This window comes from Eubalaena glacialis, chromosome 18, assembly GCF_028564815.1.
Source record: "Eubalaena glacialis isolate mEubGla1 chromosome 18, mEubGla1.1.hap2.+ XY, whole genome shotgun sequence".
Lineage (NCBI taxonomy): Eukaryota > Metazoa > Chordata > Mammalia > Artiodactyla > Balaenidae > Eubalaena > Eubalaena glacialis.
Genome location: NC_083733.1, coordinates 5438327 through 5464239, shown reverse-complemented (window position 1 = coordinate 5464239; position 25913 = coordinate 5438327). Strand labels below are relative to the sequence as shown.

The window sequence follows — 25913 nt, the reverse complement described above, 5'->3', positions numbered from 1 at the left end:
GCCCTCTTCCTGCATTTGTTCACCTGGTTCTCTTCTCACCGTTAAGAACTGTTAGGAGAGAGCTGGGTTGTGTCCACGTGTGTGGTCAGAAAGCAGTCCCAGACTGGTTGACCAGTGGGGAGTTGCACGTCCCAGGCCACTGATGTCACATTGGCAGGGATTTTCATGTTTGTACTCTGACAGTCGTGACCATGAGATATGTCTGTATCTGACAGTAGAACTTGGCCTATAGGGTGACACACTTGTTCTGGTTTGCCCAGGTCTGTCCTGGAATGCCCTCAGCCCCGGGCTCACTGGCTGGTTTGTCATCCCACATCTAGAAGGCTGATTGGGCGTTTGGAATCAGGATGCCCAGAACCCCTTCAACCTGAAGGACTCCAACAGAAATTTAGTTTCAAATCAGTGTCAGTCCAACTAGACATACTCCGTGATACTTCTCTGTCCCTCCCACCCAGCTAAACAAGTCAAGGTGCCTAGAGTCTAAGGGCTTTCCTTCTGACATGGGAATAAACACGAAGGAGTGGGTTATGCTGTGCCAGATCTGTGGCCATGTTCTCTTTTAAAAGTAACCTCTGAGGCACATCCCTGAGACAATTTAGTCACAGAGATAGATGTTTGGGTGGGGCTAGAATGCCCTACCTCCTCTCATGAGTTGGATGCTTTCTGATGACGTGACATTTTGTCACATCTAAGGAGCTCACTTAGTGATGCCTGCCGTCTCTGATCATATCGGTTTTTATGTTTTGCATCCCCCTGGAAAGCATACAGTTGCTTCGACTGTGCTATCGAAGTGTATTCACTGCCAAATACAGACGTGAATGTCCATGTCCATGTCTCAATATATTATTCACTTATAGGAATATCATTTTTTAAAAAAGGAGTCTGACACTTTTGATCATGTGAAGGAAGTGTTTGGGGATGAAGACAAGGAAATGTCAAGAACAGTAGAATTTTGCCACCTGTGGCACAGAGCGAGCTCTTTTGGAGTCTCCCACTCTTGAGGCTGGCTGACCTTACCTGGAGGTTGAAAACAGCCCCTCACCTTCAGAGCTGCACTCCACTTCTCAAGGGTGTGACCGTGCCTGAAATCACAAGGAAGCGGAACTTCAGACACCGGCTTCAAGGTCATGACACCAGGCGGCACATGTCTTTAATCAGAGAAACACAGCCAAGAGGAAGGGGCTACTGGCCAAGACAAAACTCTCCTAATCGTTTATCAGCCTATCACATTGGCAGCCATGTCCTTCGACAAAAGAAAATGACTGCCTGACTTGAGGCTTTCAACGAGCAGCCTGTAATTCTTTTCCTTTGGAGGGACCACTGCTAGTTCATCTAGCCCTGAGAGTGACAGAGTGATGATCATTTATGTTGACACATGGGAGAATATTGTGATGGGGAAGAAGACAGAAGTGTACTACATGGAGGACCCACACGTGTGTCTATCATATAATTATCATTTCTCTGCCATCAGGAAGCACACATAGGCACAGGATAAGCACAGATGAGAAGCCGCTGGGCTGCTGGAAATAAATGAGCCCTTCTTCTCAGAGTCCAGCATGTGGGCGTGGGCAAGGTTAAGGCATAGGGGCCATCCGTAGGCCCTGGAACAACTGTCCTGGTGCCTACATGCTGAACATCAGCCCTGGACTTGGAATTGGTGTATGTCTGCTAAACCCAGGTCCAACAAGGACCTCTAGGGGAGGAAAGAGCTCAGAGGTAGTGGGGGAGCATGCCTGGTTATGAAAAATGTCCAGGCAGTGCTGTCCAATCTTCTCACTAATGAGTTATCCATGACTTCCGGTCACTGTGGAATAAGGCAAAGCTATGGTGAGTTGCAAGAATGCAATTCTACCCAAAGAACATGGACAGAGGACCTATTGAGTGATAGCTACCAAGCTTATAAATATGAATAGAACACAATCTGTGTCCCCCAAGGGCAAAATTTAGGACCATGTGACCCGTCACATAAAGAAGTTCTTAAAATGAAGAGGTTCCATCAACAGGGAAGTTTAGGAAATGCTACAGATTCTGTTTTCTCTTGGAGATTTACAATATGCATTTGCTTATTAAGGAAGCTAGGAAGTTCTCCAAGAGGGAAACCTGCTCCACTGTGCTTTCTGCATATTTCCCAAATGTGTTTCTCTGATGAACCCATGGAAGCAGGGTCCCTTGGAAACAATTTAGGAAATGCTGATTTAGGAGGCTTATCCAGCCATTGCAGAACCTGGAAGTATGAAAATCATGATCCAGCCCCAAGAGGAGGAGTAGACGAGAACAGGGTGTCGGGCACATCAGATGTACCGGGACTCGGGATAGAGCCTTGATCCTAGAGAAGGGCTAGAGGACCGTATGGAGAAGCAGTGGCGGCTCCAGAATGTGTGTGTGAGTGTGTGCGTGTGCGTGTATGCGTGCGTGCATGCACACGCATGTGTATGTGTTATCGTAGATTTGTGATCTCCACAGTAGAAACCCAAATCTATAAACTAAGACTGTGGACAAGGCGGGAGGGAGAGGGTAAGGCAGGGCAACTCTGAGATGATGGGCACCGGGACTCCTGCCATAGCAGGTGCCAGTTTCTACAGACAACTTACTTCTGAGCTCCTTCGTCGGAGGTCATTGCCTGCACCGCCATAATGGGCTCAGAACCCAGGACAGGACGATGATAAAAGGCGTCCTCCTCAGAACTCTAACGTACCAGGCACCTGCACCAAGTTATTAAATGTATTGTCCCGTCAAGTCCTTACAGTCACCACAGAGAAAAGTGTCACTAATGTCCTAACGTTATGAGGGGGCATATAGGGAAACTGAGGTTCAAGGAGGGTTGAGTAACTTGCTCAAGTTCACACAGTTAGTTAAGACCTGAACCTAGATGTTACCCCAAGGTCGTTTTCTTCAATGCTACAAACCTATTTAGATGACTTAAGCAATCTCATTGTCCACAGAAGTGGGCCTCAGAAGTAAATCCAGGTGTGTATTCACAGCAGGGTAAAGACAAAGGCAGGGCTTAAGACCAAGTTCACTTGCTCCCTAACAATTCATTAAAATAAAAAACATCTTCTATGTAACCTTGGGAATATTCCAGGATAACTTTTTATCATCCCATATTATCAAATCTGTAAAAAATAATATCAAAAAAGACATTATCAATGAATGTCCTGGTGAAAACTAAAAATTCATCACCCTGAGAGGTCTTTTTTTCCTTCCTCTGAAGCCATGACAATCACAAACCATGATGGCTTCATTTTTTTTATACATTCTTTTGCCTGCTCGTTTCTGACTTCAAGTAAAGGCATATTAAATAGGGCACAGATTCCATCAGTCAAGCATTCATTAGACACTAACAAAGTGCAGGGCACCAGGTCACAGGTACTTAGCTGAGGACTCTTTCCTGTGGCATCCGTGGTGTGGAGGCCTCCTTCCAGGTCTTTGCGCACATGGAGCTCACTTAGCATGGCCCGGGGTGAGATGTGGGCCCGGAAGTCGCCTTTCATTTCTGACAGAGACCCCCAAGTGGGCCTGTTTTCCTAGACCAGGAAGGCAAACGAGTGTACCCTTGACACGAACGCTGACAGACTGGCAGCGGCTGCCTGGCCCACTGGGCAGAGAAAGAACCCTGATTGCACAGTGCAGCTCATTGAGAAACAGCACGGGAACCACATGGCTTGCTGACCTCTTCCAAAGGCGAGGGGCGAGGGAGTGGGCTGCATGTGCCAAGAGCTTTCTGTTCTGACACTGCCATGAGGCCTGCCCTGTGACAGTTTCACAAAGAAGCAAAGAAGGGCAAAGACACAACACAGAGTAGAAGATGTGTCTGGATGCGTCTGGTTTAATGGCAACATTGGTGAAATTAACTGAGACTATTTAGCAAGTTGGTGAGATGAACTGAGACTATTTAACAGATAGATCTTACTTTAGGATGATCAGATCCGTTTGCCTGATCATTCGGACCTAATGGCTGATAATCTGATTCTGATTATGGGAAAAAATAAACTGGCTTTGATGGCTTGAGAAGCACTGTTATAAAAGGGAAAGGAATACCGGGATGGTGACTGAACTAGATGAACTCTATGTTTCCTTTAAGCTTGAATAGTTTCTGTATATGAATATTCTGTATATGAATGAGGCGATAGGTCTACTGCTTCCATCTCTTACCCATTAGCTCACATGTTGTGGGCTCAGGATTCAGAATCAGAAGATGGGGCCCTACATTCACAGAAGAGTAAACTACAGTGAAAAATTATAGTTGGGCAGGTCACCCTGAGCCAAATATGGTGGCTCCCAGTTGTCAAGACCAGCAGGTAAATGTGCCAGATTCCACTCTAGACCGTGCTTCTATTGGTGTTTATAATTATGATCCCTTTAAATTAAATTTTAATCACAAAATAATACATGCTCCTTGTGAAAATGATCAAACCATTACAGATCGGCCAACATCTTCCCTCATCCCTGCATCACCATTAATCCCAGTGCCCTCTCTCCTTTCCCAGGTTTAACCACCAAAGCCAGTGTGAAGTTCACCCTTATAGACCTTCTTCTATCCACGTATGGACATAAACTGTACCTGAAAAATATATGCATAAAGTTTGTGGAATTTTCTGTGTGCAAATAGGTTCATAAAAATGATGTTATACTATGGATAACATTTTCCAACTTGATATTTTTCAGTTTTGGAGAGCCTTCCATGTTAGAGCACATTAGATGTACAACCTTTTCTAAGTGCTGCAAAATATTTCACAGTGTAGGGGTAACATCATTTTAGCAATTCCTCTGTTGTTGGATGGTTAGGTTCTTTCCAAATGTTTCTTGGATCCTCCGTAAACATCCCCGCCAAAACCCCTTGTCGACAAGTGCAAGTGTTTCTTGAGGGTAAATGCCAAGAGAGTGAATGCATTTTTTTTTTTTTACTAGTTGCTATCCAGTTGTCTTCCAAAGCACCTAATGCCAGTCGCCCTTCATATCAGCTGTGTGTGAGCGAGACCGGTATCCGGCACCCTTCTCAACCGTGTTATAATCGAACAGTCCCCGTCACTTTCGTCTTTATACCATCTTCGTCTCTAAAGTGTCAGCATTGCGGCTGCGCACAGAGCGTGCTCAAGTAACATCCGCGCCCATTCCCTGTAACCGGAATTAACCGCAGTACCTTTCCCTTTGAGGCACCCCTCCTTCCCCTCGCTTACACCTACTCACCCACCTGCACCAGCGACCTTTCCTGAGCCCCTGGTTAGATGAGGCTCTTCTCATCCGTATTCACATCACCCTCTCTCAGTGCACTGTGAATCCTTTATTACTTTCAAACGCTCTCTCTCCTGCTTAGCGCTGACCTGCCGGACCCCAGGGAATGTGACTTTTTGGCACCTCTATTTCCCCGACACCCAGCCCAGGGCCCCCCACGTGGTAGGCATTCAATAAGAGATTTTAAAATGAAGGCCATTGTCACAGAGCCACATCCACAATGAAATGAAAGCCCGTGGAAATAAACAGCATATCAGGAGAAGGAAAAATTAAGCTGTCAATCTGCTGAACAGCAAAGATTTCTTTATTTCAGGTCTTTTAACGTGATGGAGGAGAGAGGGAGGGCGGAAGGAAAGCTAAAACCTAACGGAGCCAGGGAAAGGTTTTGCTTTTTTAATTTGGAAAGTGATCGACACATCACTCCACTGCCATTGCCCAGGTGCGGGGAGGGGCTCGGCCCATCGCTGTCCCCCAAGTGACCATCTCCTGCTCCTGCCCCCTCAGGGACCACGGTGATGCGGATGACAGCCTTTGACGCGGACGACCCGGCCACGGATAATGCCCTCCTGAGGTATAATATCCGTCAGCAGACGCCTGACAAGCCCTCTCCCAACATGTTCTACATCGATCCTGAGAAAGGAGACATTGTCACCGTCGTGTCACCTGCACTGCTGGACCGGGAGGTGAGCTGAAAAGCACACAACTTCTTTTTCATGAGAATTGAACGTGGCTTTCACATGAGGGAAGATGTGGGGCTTCCGTCAGCGGCACTTGACGTAGCAGCGGAAATGAGATATTTACACATGGTTGGATTGGGGAAAATCTGTCAAGGGTGATGGGATGTTATGTGACCCCAGAAAACACACACTGGAAAAGCCATGTCCTTTGCGGTTATTTGCATTCATTCAACTCGATGCCTGTTTCCTCACTGACCACTTACTCTTTTTTTTTTTTTTAATTTTTATTGGAGTATAGTTGATTTAGTTTCAGGTGCACAGCAAAGTGAATCAGTCATACATATACATGTATCCACTCTTTTTCAGATTCTTTTCCCATATAGGTCATTGCAGAGTTCCCTGTGCTGTACAGCAGGTCCTTATTAGTTATCTATTTTATATATAGTGGTGTGTACGTGTCACTCCCAGTCTCCCAACGTATCCCTCCCCCCTGCCCTTACCCCCCGGGAACCATACATCACCGACCACTTACTCTTGAGGCCCCAGCGACTGTGGGCTCTGCCTGCCTCACCTGTCTGCCAGGAGGGTGGGGGAGGGAGGGGGGAAGGAAGGGGGAGGGAAGTGACTGTCCCAGATCACTGACACTCTCCTCCTTGTCACAGAGTCAGGTGGCTTTGGCTTACTTCTTTCTCAGACCTTCTGCGGCCTGCGCCAGTGTTTCCGCCCGAGCCTTTCTCTCCCCTCAGTCTCTGCTCTTGTCCTGCAAGGCCATCTCTGTGGAACCTCACCCATCTTCCAGGTCACGTGTCACAGACGGGTGCCCCGTGGACCTCAGTCAGCCCACATGCCTGCTGTTTGGTTTGCCCCAGGGTGTTTTAAAGTTTCACATTAGTCACCATATCCAAATATTTTGATTTCATATTTTTTTAAATTCCAATTTCCAGCCTTTCTGAAAATCAGAAATTCTGGAAATCGGGGCCCCAATTTCCACATGTGGACGATGGGTCAGACCACTTGTGACAGTCAGGTGGAGCTGGTAGCAGCTGTCGCACTTAGGAGGGCATGTGTTCCTGGCCCACTTACATCCCCCTACATTTGTGCGCTGGCCCTGGCCTATTTCCCAAGTTCCAGGGCCACCCTGTCATTCCCCACAGGCTACCTTCCATAGGAGAGCCTCTTGGCCCTTCACACAGCATGTCAACCCACTTGAGGACTCTCCGCCTCCATCACCCCCCCAGATCTGCCCCCATCCTGGGATCCCTTGTTCCCAGCAGGACATCGTTCCATGGGCGTGGCCCCTGGCAGTCACCCTTCACCTTCTGCAAGCACCATCTGCCCCAGGACGAGCGCTGAGTTTCCCTCACAGTCCTGTGCATTTTCCCCTCTGTGTCTTTGATTTAAAAAATTCCTGGGTGAGAAATGCCTTCTCCTCTCCTTTCTGTTTTCCTCGCCGTAGCTCTTCACAAGATTCTGGGTTAGGTCCGCCCCATCTAGGAAGCGGTGCTCCACATCTGAGTCTTCCACAGGCTTCTTCCTCCTCCAGTCTCTGACTGCTCTGACCTGCAGCCCTCACATGGCATTTGCCACATGCTCCTTTACACTGTCATCTGTCTCTTTAAAGAATATCCCCTTCCATCAGACTTCCCTGGCGGTCCAGCGGTTAAGACTTCACCTTCCAATGCAGGGGGCACAGGTTCGATCCCTGGTCACGGAACTAAGATCCCACATGCCGCGTGCCCCGCCCCCTGCAAGAAAAAAACCAACAAGAATATCCCCTTCCTCTTGGTCTAGACCTGATGCAGTAACCGCTAGTCACATATGGTTATTTAAATTTTAATTGACATCCTTGAAATTAAAATGTAAAAATCAATTTCTTGGTCAGACCAGCCACATCTCAAGTGCTCAGGAGCCCTGTGTGGCTAGTGGCCACCGTACTGGCCAAGACAGAGACTGTTACCACCATCACAGAAAGTGCTAGTGGGCACCGCTGGCCTAGACAGTAAACTTCCTGAGAACAGAGATTGTGATCATCTGCATGTTTGTTTGCCCACTACCTACCACAATTTTAACACTCCTAAAACTCCTAATTATAGGTTTTTTGGCATATTGGCAAGAATGAGTTGGAGATGACACTAAGATTTTACATGTGAAGAGTGGGAAACAGTAGCTGGAAATGGGGAATTATTGGAAAGGGAGGAAGAGAATGAAATTTGCTTTGAAACTCTGATTGTCACTTGGAAAATGTAATCGTTTCTCATTAAAAATAGGAAGCAGAAAAAAGAACATTTTAAGTCCATTTCCTCCATTTTGTCTCTCATTCTCTTTCCAAACCTCCCTATTTTTATGACTGCCTGACTGACGTATTATCTTCTTCAGAGGCAAGTAAGAACTTTCCATTTCTCCCTTTATTCCCCTCCCAGCACGCATGTGCAAGAACACACACACCAGCTTTCCCATAACCCCTAATTCTCCTGAAGGCACTTGCAAATTCTTCCTACAAGAGAAAGGTGATTTCTCCATCTCAGCTTCTCCTTTTACTGGTAGAAAATGCGTTGTAAGTCTCTGTTTATAAACCAAAATGATAATATTGTAGATCATTCCATTTTTAAGGTTTATTTGGGGGATAAATGTGTCTCAAGTTCATGATCTTATCATTTGGGTTTTTGTTAAGTAGCAATAAGTATATTATTATGGGAGTTGAATTAAGCCTTTGTAGCTACAATACATAAACAGCTCCAAAAAGGAAAAAAAGATCAACGCAATTTAACCAAAATTGGAAAAATCAATGAAAATGAATGAAAAATGACATGTTTCTGTGAGGGTTTCCAGAGTTCAGTGTTGACCCAGGCAACATGGCTACGATCTGAAGGAAAGAAATGTCCCTGAATTCAGGCAAGCCTTGTCTGTTTACTAGCACTGTGCTAAGATTCTCTTCGGCAAGTTTGCTGAAAGGGTAAAACGTGACTTCAAGTTACTTATCTTTAAAGGGACAGAACTTGCGCGTCAGACTTCCCGTGAGTATGTTGCAGTTTGCAGTGTTTTCATCTCACGGTACCTTTCCTAGGGTTCATGGCCATATGACAAGTTCCCGCGGTGGGATTATGGAATTGTTTGTTACTATTTCTGGAGACCTTCTGAGAAGGCATCCTGTCTTAGGTGTGGTTTCAAAAGTCTACTTCTGGATCATCTGGGTAGAACACTTAAAACAGGTTTATGCACCATTCGTTTTTAAGAAAATATTCCATTGGGACCCCTACAGACTTTGATATGATTTAAACCAATGTTAAGTGTGGTTACCATGTATTCACTCACAGTAACTCAAATGGTGTGTTTGCGCGTTGAATGGTTGTTAACAGATAGGATGGGGACTCCTCCTAGAGCTGGGGCCCCTGCGGTTTTGCAAATGGTTTGCTCCTTTCTGGCCCCCGCCTTGTGGGCGTGGAGGTTCCGGAAGTTCAAGCGTTGACCTGAGGTCGATTGATGTAAAGTTTTCACTTTGATTTTCCATCTAGTACGTTCCCAAAGAGGACCCCGACAGGACCCCAAGAGGGAGGTGACAGAGGACCTCAGGGAGGTGGGCAGGCACTGTTTCTTTGGAACCTGCCCGTCCGCCTTCCCTGCCTGGCACACGGTCACTCTGCGCTAAAGCTTGTCATGGGGGACAGTCAGTGCTCTTTAATGCTGCCATTTTGGTCGCTGCCCTTTCTTCCTCCCAGGACGCCCTGAGCGGGGCCAGGGGAGGCAGGGGCTCTCGCCGCTCTGCTGCTCCCCGCGCTCGACAGGAGAGGATTGTGTCGGTGTGTCCTGCCTGCACAGTCCCAGTCCTCAGCTCAGAAACGTCTTTGCTGCGAGATGAAGGGAAGCAAGGATGTGGGAGAGAGAGAGGCAGGCAGCGCGAAACGGATGGCCCCTCTGTGTGCTCAGGCCGCTCTCTGGCCGGGTGACCTCCTTTCATTGCCCAGGGTGTCGTTGCAGCCTCTGGACCCGATTGCAGTGCAGAGCCAGGAGCGAGACTGCCCATCTCTCCCCCACCCTGGGCAATGGGAACATGCTAGAAGGCAGCTCATCCACTTCATCTTCTGAAGACCCATAACTGACCCCCTCCTCTCCCTCCTCAGCCTCTGACTTGGCTTCCAATTCTGTGGGCCAGCCTTGCCCAGCAGATGCTGTCTGTCCAGTGGGCATCTCCCTGAGATGTTCCTCCTCCACTGAGCCGTGACCTTGGGGAGAACACCAGGCCAGGAGGAAAACGATATGCTCAGTGGAAGGGACAGTGGGTCAGTCCCTGCTTTCCAGTCTGTCCAAGTTTAACTACGCTGTGGCTTCCCCCAAAACGGGTGCATTTGCAGGCACCGTGATTCAGGAGTCCTCTGGGGCAGCACAGTTGACTGCGGGCCTTCTTTGGATAGTTGACTGTGGACCACCTGGGAATGTGTAGCCTGGAAAAGAGGGGCTCAGAGGGAACAGGAGGGCCGTCTTCCTGTTTAAGGAGGGCTGGTCTCTGGAAAGAGAGAGTGGATTTGTTCTGCATACTCCCCTAGAGGGGAAGAGTGGAATCAACTAGGACACTGGTTCTCGAACTTTGCTGAGGAGCTTTAGAAACCTCGGTGCTCCAAACAAAGCTGGATCCGTAAAATCAGTCTCGGGGCAGGTAGAACACAGGCATCAGTAGTTTAAAGAAGAACCCAGGTGATTCAGATGTGCTGTGAATTGCATGGTCTTCCTGCCTTTGGAGAGCATGTTTCAGTGTTCCTGCTGACTTATGAGGTGGGATCTGGGGAAAGAATCCTGGCCCCATCATTTATTTGGTTTTTGACCTAGGTGAGTGTATTCGTCTCCTAGGACTGCTGTTGTGAAGTACCACAAGCTGGGTGGCTTAAAACAACAGAATTTTATTCTCTCACAGCTCTGAAGGTCAGAAGTCTGAAATCAAGGTGTCAGGGGGGTCAGGCTCCTTTGGAAGGTTCTAGGGGAGAATCCTTCTTTGCCTCTTCTAGCTTCTGGTAGTTGTCAGCAGTTCTTGACGTTGCTTGTCTTGTAGACACATCACTCCAGTCTCCAGCTCCATCTTCACATGTCCTTCTTCTGGAACAGTGTATCTTCATGTTGTCTTCCCTCTGTGCATGCCTGTGTCTTCCTATAAGACACCAGTCATACTGGATTAGGACCCACCCTAAAGACCTCATCGTTGCTCGATTACATCTGCAAAGACCCTGTTTCCAAATAAGGACACATGCACAGGTACTTGGGGTTAGGACTTCAACATATCTTTTGCGGGGACACACTTCAACCCATAGCAGTGAGTTATTGGACCTCTCTGTGCCTTGGTTTTCACCTATAAAATGGGAATAGCAGCACGTACCTCAAGTGGGTTGTTGGTGAGGATCAGATGTGTCAAAATATGTAAAGCACATTGTCTATTCTAAATAAACACAAGCTAGCATCATTATCATTATTGATTTAGTAGTACATTTTAAGAGTGGTTAGTGAGTTCCCTGTTGTAGGATATAGTCAAACACAGACTGCCCTTTGTAGGACGTAACAGAAGGGATTCAGTTAACCAGTAAAGGTTATATCTTTAATGTCTTTTCCAACTTTGAGACTATAGTTCTTAAAAAAAAAAACATTTATTGAATGCCTTTGGTGTGCGATTTGTTCTGTAGGATGCCGCCTGTGAGTGCCAGTTCCCCACCTGGCCAGCTGTGTAACATTGGGCAAATCATTTACCTTCTCTGAGCCCATTTCCTCATCAGTAATCACTGGTAATGACATCTGCACTACCAACTGTATCGCCTTTTCGAGATGTGCACAACCCTCTCTCCTTCTGCAGATAGCAAAGCATTGTACAGTCATTACCATTTGTCACACTTCCTATGACTGCTGATAACTCGGGCTCCAGTTCCCATCTAATGCTGCTGAGAGCTTTACATACTGTTTCTACCCACATGTCACAGACATAAGAAGAGCCTCCCCAGATTGTGCAGAGTATGTTCACCTTATTCTGTGAGTCATGACTCTTCGTTTTTGCCAATGCTGGGCTGGGTTTTACTGCAGTTCCTTGGATTCACAGCTGAGTCGTGAGAGCAGCTGCAGTGACCATGTATTGCCCTTGCCTTATCATAAGTTCGATGTTAATAGACATCAAGTTTGACTTGGAAACTTGGTGTATTTTCCATTACAAGCTATTCCGTTCACTTTTTCTGAAACCGTTCCAGAACATACCCTTTCTAAAGAAAGAGATGTTGGATCTTTGTCCCATCTCTGTATTCCCATTGCCAAACATAGTGCCAGGTAAATAAGACACTCGGTAAAGATTTGTTGGATGGATGGATGAAGGGCTGGATGGAGGGATGGATGGATAAAGAGATGGATGGAGGGGGAGGGATGGAAGAAGGGATGGACAGAGGGATGGATGGATGAAGGGAAGGATGGAGGGATAGATGGATGAATAGATAGATGGAGGGATGGATAAAGAGATGAATGGAGGGATGGATGGCTTATGTTCCTTCAGTTTGTGTCTATGAGTACATAGGTAACAGACTATCTCAGAACTTACTGCAAGAGCCACATCCTAGCATGGGTATATAAACAGAAGAAATGATTTTATTTTAGTTGAGAGCTTACTCTTGCCCTTGTGTAATCATCCAGCAATCTCATTTATTCACCTTATATGTACCCTGTGTGAGGAACTGCACTAGGCTCTAAGAATACCTTGGTGAATAGGATGGTCATAAGGGTCTGGGTCTCTTGCTTAAATGGGGAAATGTTTGGAGAAAATAAGGACCATATCCTACTAAACGAAATTGGGTTCACTGGGAGCACTGTTTTATTCTTTTCTATAACCATACTCAGCCCCTCATTCTGATAGCTCTGTCTATGTTTTTAAACTATGTCTGGCTGCACTACAAAGTAAAATCAGATAAAGGTCCCTAACATTTGATAAATGGTTTATTTAGTCGATCATCTTGGCTGCTAGACTGAAATTCATCAGCTGAAATCTGCCAGCTTTTCTGAACATAGCCAGCACAATTTGCAACTATTCAAAGTAGCTAATGGTCAGTGTGGGGGGGGGTTGTTTTCTTTTTCTTGCTTGCTTTTTTCTTGCAAATGGTAAACAGTCTCCAAATGAGGCCCTTAAAATGCAGTGTTAACATTTCCATTGTAAAAGTATCATTAGTCTTTTTAAGGAGTTTGAGCTGAGCACTTTCCTGTCTTTGTTTGAATTCTCCTTTATCTTGTTTTTTAACATCTTTATTGGAGTATAATTGCTTTACAATGTTGTGTTAGCTTCTGCTTTACAACAAAGTGAATCAGCTATACCTATACATATATCCCCATATCTCTTCCCTCTTGCGTCTCCCTCCCTCCCACCCTCCCTAGCCCACCTCTCTAGCCCACCTCTCTAGGTGGTCACTAAGCACAGAGCTAATCTCCCTGTGCTATGCACCTGTTTCCCACTAGCTATCTGTTTTACATTTGGTAGTGTATATATGTCAGTGCTACTCTCCCATTTCGTCCCAGCTTACCCTTCCCACCCCACTGTGTCCTCAAGTCCATTCTCTACATCTGCGGCTTTATTCCTGCCCTGCCCCTAGATTCATCAGAACCATTTTTTTTTAGATTTCATATATATGTGTTAGTATACGGTATTTGTTTTTCTCTTTCTGACTTCACTCTGTATGACAGACTCTAGGTCTGTCCACCTCACTACAAATAACTCAATTTCGTTCCTTTTTATGGCTGAGTAATATTCAATTGTATATATGTGCCACATCTTCTTTATCCATTCATCTGTCGATGGACACTTAGATTGCTTCCATGTCCTGGCTATCGTAAATAGTGCTGCAATGAACAATGTGGTACATGTCTTTGAATTATGGTTTTCTCAGGGTATATGCCCAGTGGTAGGATTGCTGGGTCATATGGTAGTTTGATTTTTAGTTTTTTAAGGAACCTCCATACTGTTCTCCATAGTGGCTGTATCAATTTACATTCCCACCAACAGTGCAAGAGGGTTCCCTTTTCTCCACACTCTCTCCAGAATTTATTGTTTGTAGATTTTTTGATGATTCGCCTTTATCTTATTATGTATTATCTTCCAGATAATGTAAGGAAAGTGATAGTCTGCCCATAAAAAAAAATACATACGATAAAAGATCTTAGAACTCTGAGTGTAATTTATTTTCTATTTTCAACTGATAAAGGATTTTCTGAAACTTTATAGTGCCCCCAATTTTTAGGGCAAATGTGAAAACTGAGAGAATTTCCTTCCTTCTTTCCATGGTAAGTGTCACATAAGGACTTATTTTTAGATTTAAGTACATTTGCTATGAGAGACTCAGGAGTCCTTAAATATGTCAGAGAAGAAAACTGAAGAATGGTGGTGTGAACATCATATGCAAAACAGTCGATGAAATTGGATGTGTAGCTGCAAGTCGAAAGAGAGCTATGTGTTTGGTCAAGATGATCCCAGTTAAACTATTGTCATATTCTGCATCTCCAGAAACATCCTAAAGAAATCTGTGAAAATGATGATATCAAGTCCACCTGCCTGAAAAGAATCATGATAATAATAAGGGATCACATTTCTCCCATGCCTTGGATGAAAGCTAGAGGTAGTCGTCTTACTCTCAGGAAAATAAATGTTTGGAGCCTGCTCTGATTTAATGCTAATACTGTACTCATTATCATCATGTTTCAAACAGTGGCAGTAATTATACACAATTCAGTCATGCTGTCAGGAATATTCTCTTTCTCTGTTTTGGTGGGTGGGACCAGAATTATTTAATAGTAGCATCCTCACCATTTCGGCAAGCTATTTACTCATAAATATTTTTGTTGGGATAATTTCCTCCTTTTTCTTTTAACATCTTTATTGGAGTATAATTGCTTTACAATGGTGTGTTAGTTTCTGCTGTATAACAAAGTGAATCAGCTATAGCTATGCATATATCCCCATATCCCCTCCCTCTTGCATCTCCCTCCCACCCTCCCTATCCCACCCGTCTAGGTGGTCACAAAGCACCGAGCTGATCTCCCTGTGCTATGCGGCTGCTTCCCACTAGCTATCTATTTTACATTTGGTAGTGTATGTATGTCAATGCTACTCTCCCACTTCGTCCCAGCTTACCCTTCCCACCCCACTGTGTCCTCAAGTCCATTCTCTACATCTGCGGCTTTATTCCTGCCCTGCCCCTAGATTCATCAGAACCATTTTTTTTTTAGATTTCATATATATGTGTTAGCATATGGTATTTGTTTTTCTCTTTCTGACTTCATTCTGTATGACAGACTCTAGGTCCGTCCACCTCACTACAAATAACTCAATTTCGTTTCTTTTTATGGCTGAGTAATATTCAATTGTATATATGTGCCACATCTTCTTTATCCATTCATCTGTCGATGGACACTTAGGTTGCTTCCATGTCCTGGCTATCATAAATAGTGCTGCAATGAACGATGTGGTACATGTCTCTTTTTGAATTATGGTTTTCTCAGGGTATATGCCCAGTAGTGGGATTGCTGGGTCATATGGTAGTTCGATTTTTAGTTTTTTAAGGAACCTCCGTACTGTTCTCCATAGTGGCTGTATCAATTTACATTCCCACCAACAGTGCAAGAGGGTTCCCTTTTCTCCACACTCTCTCCAGCATTTATTGTTTGTAGGAGATGGAGACTCTTGAGGTCACTGAGATGTGACCCTAATCAGCCTGTCTCCAAAGCCCATGCGTTTTACCCCCAGTATATGGATCAAAATTATTACTTATTTGGAATGTAACCTCACAGAGGAAATCGATTTTGAACCGTCTTTTCAACACAGGAAAGCAAAACACGGAGTTTTGAGGCAGCTTTTGCACTGATTAAGATGTGGGCTTTCAGTGCCTGCCAGGTGGCCTTCTTCCAGGTTACAGAGCCCAGGTGACTTCTAGAACTTGGTGCAAAAAGTCCATGGGGAAAGGTACTCTCCTGCCTTAGTATGGAACTACAAATTGGCCCTATTTGTTGGGTATTTTGGCAATAAGAATCAAATAGCTTTTTAAAATGCCTCTAGTATTCTTTGACTAAGCAGTTCTACATAATCAAGTATCCACCAGTGGGAGTTTTTGTTGGATTTATTTAAAGAGCTAAACTAAGTGTCCAACCATTGAGGATCTGTTCAACTGTTCGATAAATTGTGCTATATTCCTACATTGGGCTTCCATTAAGTCATGTAAAGTGATGTGGTAAAAGAACATATGATGGATGATATGGAAGGATTTTCACATATATTAACAAGCAGTTCGCAAAGCACCACATAGGCTCTGATTCTTTTTTGTTTATATATATATCATTATCATCATCATCTTATTCTATTCAGGCTGCTATAACAAAATACTAGAGATTGGGTGGCTTAGACAACAGGAATTTATTTCTCACAATTCTGGAGGCTGGAAGTCCAAGATCAGGGTGCTGGCCAATTCATTTCTTGGTGAGAGCCCCAGATGGCCATTTTCTCGTTACGTCTTCCCATGGCAAAGAGAGGACGCTCTGGTCTCTCTTCCTTTTCTTATAAGGACACTAGTGGGACTTTCATGTCCTCATCTAAATCTAATTACCTCCCAAAGGCCCCACCTCCCAATACCATCCCACTGGGGGGTTAGCACTTCAACATATGCATTTTAGGGGGTCAGAAACATTCAGTCCATAACACATATCATCACAGTCCAAGATGTGAAAGGGTATGTGTAAATGTGTTAGGAATGGTCATTTCAGATTGCAAGTGATCTTAATTTTCCTGCAGTGCAGTGTCTAAGATGACAGTCTTCAGATCCAGGTTGCTTGAGTTTGAATTTCAGCCTCTCCACCCCCGCCCCACCTCTTGCCAGCTCTGTGATCCTGGGAACATTAGTAGCTTGAACAACTGGTAGCCATAATTTTCATGTCCATGTCATTAAATATTCTTCTCCTACATCATTGTGAATGCTCCCAGAGGGCTCCATTGTATGAAAGTGGCATAATACAGAGAACAAACCCCTTATGGTTGGAACTGTGCCTTAGTTTCCTCATCTGTAAAATGGGAATCATAATAGTCTCCCTCATCAGGCTGTTGTGAGGATTAAATGAATTAATACAAGCACATACTTAGAAGCATAACAGGTTTGAGTTAGCTGTTGCCTTTATCTGTATTTTCTAGTTTGGGTACAGTGACCGTGCATTGTTTTGGTAATGAAAAGAACAATTCTTTTCATCTTTTTGGAACGCGGTTATATCTGGGTCTTGAGGGCAGGGGATTCCAAGTTAGGACACCACACCACAATGGCTCAAGGGGCAGCATGACTGTCACCTTTGGGTTCAGAGACTGGTTCCTACATGAGCCAGTTTATTCGTTGACAAAACAGTGGGAATCATACCAGGCATCGTGGCCTCTGCCAATATTGCTAGGATCACAGGCAACACATTTAAAATGTCAGGAAAGAATGTTTTTAAGGGTGTATGAAGGTAAATCTTGTCGAAACTTCCCCGCTTGAAATGATAAGCATTCTCATTTCTTCAAGCCACATGGCCATGGCAGCAGCTTTCCTCATCATGTACATGTGCTGCTTACCTTTCCTTTCATCGGTTCCAGCAGGCAGCCTAATAGATATAGTGTGGTGTGTGTTTCTGTGTTTTTAAGACAGCCATGGGAAATGAAATTTTTTTTGACCTTTGCAAAGAACAGCTGTAGAAATGACTGTTGAAATTCAATGAACAGCATCTCTATTTATGGACCTCAGAAGTAGGAACCAAGATTAAATTCCTTTAGATATTTGCTCCCCTGTGTCTTATAAACTGTTTTGCAGACTTCTTTTTCTCCATGCAAGACTCCTTGGGTTCTAATTCTTGTTTTCTGTCTCCTTGAGCTCTGGATTCCTGGGATGGGGAAGAATGGAAAACTCCATTCTTACCTCTTCTTGGTGTTAGATTATCTAATACGTGGGGGAGTGTATGTTGTACTCCCATTGGACATCTACGGTGTGAACAATTACAGCATCTATTTTTTCAGCCAGGCATTAAGTCAGGGCCATAACCCTCATAGGACCACCATACCCATTTTCCACAGGGGCAACCAAGTTCCCGAGGGCTGACGTGACCTTCCTGATTCACATGCTGGAAATCCATGTGAGAATTGGACTTGACCCCCAAACTTCTGCTTTGTCTACTCCCCGCAGGCTGCTGAGTGAAAAGCACAGACCATATTGAGGGGAAAATCTGGACACCTAAAGGACAACCTTATAGTTTATAAAACTTATTTAGGGATTTCTTTGTTCTTTGCTCTGAGCCTCTTCACACGTTGAAAAGTTTGACTCGGTTTCCCTCAGTTAGAAAGGCCGTGGGGTATAATGGCTCAGAGCACGGGCCTGGGAATTTTAGAGCCCTGAGGAGGAATCCTGGCTCTGCATCTTGTTAGCTGTGTGACCTTGGACAAGTGACTTCACCTCTCTGAACTTCAGTTTCTTCACCTCTAAAATGGTGCTTATAATGTGACCTATAGGGTAGACAGAATATGCCCCCTCAAGATGTCCTCATCCTAATCCCCAGAGCTTGTGAATATGTTAGGTTACAGGGCAAAAGGAACTTCACAGATGTGATTAAGTTAAGAATACTGAGATGCAGAGATTATCCTGGGTTTTCTATTTGGACCTAATATAATCACAAGTGTCCCTATGTGGGGGAAGTAGGAAGGTCAGAGTCAGAGAGAGAGAGATTTAAAGATGCTGTGCTACTGGCTTTGAAGACGGAGGAAGGGGTCACCATCCAAGAGATGTAGGCAGCTTCCAGAAACCGGAATAGACAAGGAAACAAGTTCAGAGAACTTCCAGAAGGAACGCAGCCCTGCCAACACCTTGATGTTACCCACTGAGACCCACTTTGGATTTCTGATCTCCAGAACTATAAGATAATAAACCCATTTTTTCTTCAAGTCACTAAGTTATGTAAGATCTTACAGCAGCCATAGGAAACTGATACAACCTGCTTTGCATGGTTTGGAAGAGCAAAGGTGATGACATGTGAAGTACATCAGCTTTGGCACGTAGAAAGCTCTCAACCAATAGTAGCCATTGTTACCAGTAATAAAATAATGATGAGACTTGAGGATGACACAGATGTGTTCTATCCAGGGTTGAAGTCTCTTGGCCAGACCGTTATCAGGCCTATCAGTTAATAGCTCAAGACCTGTCTGGAAGGTTGAGTGTCTGCCATCCAACCCAACCAGCCCACTTGAGTCAGTGGAAGGAAATACCAGTGTTGCCTGCAGGAGGTGGCTTCCATTAGTTCTCATTAAGAGCACAGTAGAACCTGTTGCTTCTGCTTTAGTTCTGTGCCTTACAGAGTCTCCACCGGAGTGTGGATTTTGCATCCTCTGGAGAGCTGTAATCACAGATGCTGGCTATATGTTGATGAGACCCAGCCACATCCTCATTAATTAGGCAAAGGGTAGAAGTTGAGGGCTTTCTTCATTCAGGCAAATGCTATAGTGTTGGGGTGCTAGGAGTCCATGAACAATGCCCTTCCTTCTTTCTCCTCCCAAATTAGAACCCCCTAAGGAATAAGACACAGGACAACTGGAGACCAAGCCGTAGGCTCAGTTACCAATGAAGCTGATCGACAAGGAGAGCCATGAGTCTGTGGCCAAGGAAACTTGCTGATACTTCATGCTTGAATTAGAGACTTGGCCCCCCTGAGTCACAGGCAGAGTGGGACAACCACAGGCTACACCCACCTGCGTGGAGCCCACCCCAGGAATACTCTCCCAGGCAGAGAGGCAAAGCCTGGGGCAGAGAGAGATGGCGGGGAGGAAGAAAGAGAGAGACAGAGGGAGAGCCAGCTGGGGAGATGCCACGCTCACAGCCCAGTATCTCCATCCACTTCCCTGGGGTGGAGTGAGGGCAGGAGGATGCAGCCCGACAGCCTTGGCCCATAAGCTACCTTCGTGCAAGATAGGAAAAGGGACCTGTTCCTCTGAATGGACGCAGGGCACAGGGGAAGGGCCCAGGGTGTCCACCAGCTCAAGTCCTTCCACAGAGAAACCAGAGGATGGAAAAATGGAGTGTGGCCCTTGGTTCTTCTCTTCTGAGGGCTCACTGGGCGGGAGGATTTTAGAGGGGTTTCTTGAACCCAGCACAGAGCAGATTTCCTGTTAAAGAGAGAGAAAAGGGCGGACACCATCAAAAAGCACTCAGCGTACCGAATGTCCCCACAGGCAGAGGGGGACAGTGAAGGCTTTGCTGGCCACTTCTTTCGTTGTGCGGGGTAGAAAACGGAGCGGGACGTTTGTGACCTGGACTCGGCATTTTCCGCTCTGGCAAGATGGGAGCCAGCCCTGGAGCTGGGTCCACCCTGAGTAACTGGCTGGTGTGGCTACGGGGCCAGAGATAACAGCTTCACCCTCCCCACCAGACACCCAGCCAGAGCTCAGCCTGACAGCAGCTGGTGTTAGAGCAGATAACGAGGTTACCTGGCCTCCCAGGGCGACCAGCGCAGCCGCTTCAAAGAATGTTCTTCTTAAATAACATTTGTTTATAGTGGTTTTTTAAAAATAGGGAATATATTCATACAAGCCAGCAGTTAGTGTCCTGCCAAATAAGTCCCATGGTGACGTGTGAATGTAGTTATTAAAAAGAAAAATCAGCCTCAAATAAAGCCTCAAAATTTCCAACTTTAAAATCTCCCTTCTCTGTAAAAAATTCCTGTAATTTTTCCTAGAGGCAGGGCCCTAATCTGAGGTCTGTGGATAGAATCTAGGGCGGTGCATGAACGTGAATGAGAAAAACACTTCATATTTATTTTCATTAACTACTAACTACAATTTGTATCTTTTTCCTTTGGGAGAGTAGATAAACCAGGACAGTGCTGGCTGGTTCGGCAACTCTTGATAACCAAAGTCACAGATATTTTCATATCCCATCACAGTGGATGGAGATATATCCAAAAAATTTCCCCTGCAATTTTTGTTTACTTCTTTGAAATTAATGTAATAATTAGATTTAACACTCAATCTTGTTACTGATGAGTTGATGAAGAAGCACATGTACCATCAAGTTCTTTTCCTTATATTTTGATAACTGTGTTTAAGTATAATTGTCTTCCTTTGTTATCCTATGAATTTATTTTATGTGCTTAAAAACATATTCTGAGAAGGTGTCCACAAGCTTCATCAGGCCCCTAAAGGTGTCCATGGCACAAAATGTCTAAGACTCCAGCTTGGAGGAACTGAGTGGAAACTACATCTCCCTTGCTTAACGCTCCCTCTTCCCTCTGGGAGAGCCCACATGTGTTGGGTTCATTCTCCTGCCCTCCATCTCACTAAACAGAGACATTGTTGATGGCCACTCTATGCCTTTGCCTTCCTTGTGACTGGCTGTCACAGAGCCCAAGCATAATGGGTCCCTAGGGATGCTTTGTTAAGTGACCTATCAGTGATTCTCTGAATTGATAGAAAAGGAAATGAGAACCTATCAGATTGTAAATTTTAAACCTTGGGCTTGTGTGGCCCCCAAATGAATCCATTGATTCAGTCCAACAATTGGTTCTAGGGAAGGAATAACAACGTGGATGTTAGTTTGGCGTGGTACTTAGCTTGGTTGGCAGATCTTGTAGCCAAGGAGAGAGGTAGCCATGGTCTACACAGTTAAAAGTGAAATATAGCTTTAAGTTCATACGCCACTCTGAAGGCTATCAGTGGCTTTCTGGAGTGCTGTGTTGGGAAGGATTCTGAGTCACATTTGGTTTCTCCAGTAGTTGATTAGTAATGTCTTCCCTGAGAGAGGAAGGTAGGAGTGGGGACGCTCTTGCCATGTCATTTGTCATCCGTGACATGGACGGATAGAAGAGGAAAACATGGGGTTATTGAATCTTTGATCGAGGTGGTCAGTGTTTATTGAGTTCATCTCCTGTCCAGCAAACTCTCCGGCATACTGGCATGACAGAAATAAGTAAGTCATAGATACAGACTTTGAGATGCTCGGCCAAACTCGTGTCTCAAATACAAAAAGAGTTATGACGCAGTACCTACATGCTTACTGCTACAACACAGGACCATGCCAAGAGCAAGGAAGAAGGAATTCTGTGACTGCTTGAAGAAGATGAGAGCTATCCTGCTGGCCACATTAGCCACTAAAATCTGCCACCTCCCCCAATATTCAAATTTTGATCATCCAAACGACGTCTTCCGGACTACTGCCGCCTACATTCAGAAGCAACACAGTGATTCTCCGTCTGAGCGCGGGTGCCGAGAGGCTCTGACAACAGCGGTGCCTCCAGAAAAGAGAAATACTACTCCAGTGAAATAATAGTATCTAGAAAAATGCCGTCTGTACCAGGGACCTGCTTGGCTATTTGCCCTACTTGGTTCTAAGTAACAGGTCAAGGGAAAACATTTAGCCATCCATAAATGCTCACCGGCCTTCCATTTATCAATCTTATGGGTTTGTCTATAGTGGAGGGGAGCCAGGATGTAGAGACATGGTGGCGGAAGGGAAAGAAGAAAGGAGAGGGTGAGCATAGTCACCCAACTGTGGCACCATCTCTGTCTTCGCCTCTTACTCTCATGCAAAGAGGAGAAAACATGATTCCCTGATCCCAACCTCTGACCTTAGACTTGAACTTAGTTGTCCCTGTCTCTGCATTAAGTTTAAACAACTCTGGCCTCCAGACCCCACACTCCCCCTCCTCATTCTTTCGACAGTCCATGACATAGTGCTGTTATTCCCACCCTGCTCATGAGAAAGCTGAAGGTCAGAGGGGACATCCACTTTCAGGGACTGGGGTTAAGGTGGAATTCATACCCAGATCAGCATGACCCCAAAGAGGCTGTCATTGTGATTTGCTGTTCTACTCATGTCAAACAGAATTTGATACCATTCCAGACCAAGACAGGCTGTCAGACCATGCAGGAATAAAAAGTCAAAGTGGAAGGAAGAAGACATTGTCTTCTGGGCCTTTAACCTCTTAGTTTGGGTCTGGGGCAAGCCGGTCAGAGTGGAGGGTGTGGAAAAGCTAGTCTGGATGCTCTCAAAGATGTGGAGCCCTTTGATCTCTCTGGGAGGCCAGTTCAGAGGGAGGGACTCATTGCTGAGAATCCAGTTCTGCTATGGACACCCATCGCTCCTGAATCCAGATCCCAACAGATGAGAGGAAGGAAAGACCAGCAGGTGTAGTGGCTTCCCTTGTCTAATCTCCTCTGTCTAAACTACAATCTGACTTAAGCTTTCTGATTTTTATCTCCTGCTACTGCTTCCCTAGCTCACCCTACATTCCCATGGCATGGCATCAACATTTTCCCTTTCCCTGAAAGACGATGCGCTTCTTGCTTTTGCATATTATGGCAGCCAGCCCCCAAGATGGCCCCCAATAATCCCTACCTCCCAGTATCCATGCTCTTATGTAGCCCCCTCCCAAGTGGAAGAGGGATGACCTGTGTAACCATAGATCTAGCAGAAATGATGTCGTATGACTTCCAGGCCTTCGTTATTCTTGTTCTTTCTTGCTATGGCGGAAGCCAACTGCCGTGTTGTGAGGACACTCAAGTAGCCCTATGGAGAGAGACACGTGGCAAATAACAGGCCACCTACCAAGAGCCAGCACCTACTCACCAGCAGTGTGGCTGAGCCATCTTGGGAGCAGACCCTCTAGCCCCGGCCAAGTGTTTAGATAACCACAGCCTCACCAACATCTTGATGGCTAACTCATGAGAGACGTGGAACCAGAATCACCCAACTAAACAACTTCTAAATTCCTAACTCACAGAATCTGTGTAAGATAATAAATGTTTTTCATTGCTTTAAAGCACTAAGTCCGGGGCAATTTGTTATGCAGCAGTAGATAACTATTTCACCTACACTGTTTCCTTTGTTAATGTTGCTGCTCAGTTCTCTGTACCTTTCCAGATCTGGTTTGAGTATCTCCTCTACGGAGCTTTCCCAGTCTTCCTTGGCTGAATTGATTGCTCCCTCTTCATTTTCACACACAAATTATTTATCATCCCATTAATGCAGTTATCACAAGAAAAAACAATGTTTTGAATATAGTCTCTCTCCTCTGTCAATTCTGGGCTTCTTGAGAAGGTTTGCAATGTATTCATTAATTCATAGAGGTATTGTCCCTAACAGGGGCTCAGAAGATGGTTGAATGTCTGAATGAAGAGTCCATATAGAAACCTGGGGAAATTTAAGTCAAATACATTTGAAGCCAATGGTATTTTCAAAGCAGTCTTCATTAGAAAGACTAAGTCCTTTAAAGGGGTTTAGAAGCAGTATTAACTAGTTCATACTCTTAATCCCATTCTTAACAGTAGAATAATGATATTTGGTTGCTTCTTTGGAAGGGAATTAGAGAACCAAAAAAAAATAAAAATTTTCCGAAGACAACTGGAATGCTTAACTGAGCTAGACTGTTGGTATCTAAAGCCACCCTGCCTGTTGGCATAGCTCTCTGAATTGCCTAATCCTGTTTAATGGCGCATGCTCAAACATCCTTGTTTTTAAATAAAAATTGACCAAGAGTCTTATCACTTAATTTAAAAATAATTTTTGCTTAGTAAATGTAGAGTCTTCTGAATCAGAGCAATAATTTCCTTCTAGTGTCCCTGGTTCAACAACTTACTCACTGGGGCTCTGAAGGGGAGAGTGAGGAGATGGAATGGAAAATTGGGGATAAACCATGCATCCCCTACCCCTGCTAATGCAATATGGTGATGGCATCAACCCTCTGACTCTTGGGTTAGATAACGTGGCAGTGCCCTACACTCACCACTCCCAATGGGCTGTTGGCTTCTTCATCCCTGCAGCTGTCAGCCTGGAGACTTCCTCTTCCCATGGGAGTGTGCTCAGTTTTCTGGGTGAGTCCACCCTCAAGGAGCAGCCGTCAACCCTTGAGAGACAAGAGTTATGGATGATAAATATCCCTTCCTCACCCTCTGAGTAGGACAGCTCTGAGATGTGTTCTACCCAGTCTCCCAATAACCCTGCAGGATTGAACCCCAACTGCCCACAGTGATAACCTGCTCATTACTGCCCCATATATTGGGTTTTTTCTTATTTTCTGTCTCACTTCTCCTGTTCACTCACTTGTGCTTCTTGGGATCACCTCCTGAATAAGCTGTTTGCACCCAAATCTTTGTCTTAGGGTCTGCTTCTGGGAGAACAAAATGAAATCAGAGAGCCAGCTAGATCCATCCTTCCCTTCTGGTCTCTATATTTAAGCTGTCATGCAACAGGTACAGGTGCCATGTAGGACTGAGGTGTGTCGACTGAAGAACAATGCACAACCTAAAAGTTGAGAGTTAATGTTTTATTTGGCAGACATTCTTAGGACTTCAAGCCTGGGAGACAGGACTCTCAGATAGCTCTGAGGGACTGCTCTGAAGAGGCGGGGCGGGGTGGGGGGAGCCAGGATATACAGGAGTTTTTGCAACGAAGACCAGGTAGTCAGAACATCAAAAGATTATTGTTAATTAAAGAAAACCAGACATCTCAAGTTAATAAAATTAGTGCTTTTCTATGAATGGGAAGATGCAGAGTCTGGGCTCATTGAAATCATTCCTTTGGTATGCACCTCAGCTATCTGGACCAGTATCCTCTGTGTTCTCATCCTGAGTCTCCTCAGGGTGCATTGTCTTGTCGGGGTGGCTGCAGCAGTTGACTGCTAGATGGCTGGCATCCTGTTTCCATCCCGAGTTCCCACAGGGCTCACCTTCGGGGGGTGGCTGTAATGTGGTGGCTTGATGGCTGCAACATCCTTTGTTTACTGATATGGCAGGCAGCATTCCTAGTCCACAGGTGTGAAGACCCTACTGATGTGTGTGCGTTTGTACTTTGCTATGCTGCTAACGGGTGCATGGAGTTACAGGCTATACAAAAGTATGTATATGTGAACATAGCTGTGTGCACAGGTGGGTGTACACTTGTCTCTGTGGGGTGTGTGTAGCATGCACGCATCGCAAAAGCCCTCTGTCCTCCCTTCTGTGACCCCTACTGGAAGCTGAGA

General features: G+C 45.2%; 1 protein-coding gene across 1 annotated transcript in view; it reads left to right on the top strand.

Moving 5' to 3' along the window:
- The window catches only part of CDH13 (cadherin 13), a 1030117-nt gene that overhangs the window by 774873 nt on the left and 229331 nt on the right, over positions 1–25913 (top strand). The window contains exon 7 of the mRNA XM_061172291.1: positions 5737–5915. Coding sequence (XP_061028274.1) covers positions 5737–5915 — 179 coding nt within the window. The remainder of the gene's footprint in view (positions 1–5736; positions 5916–25913) is intronic.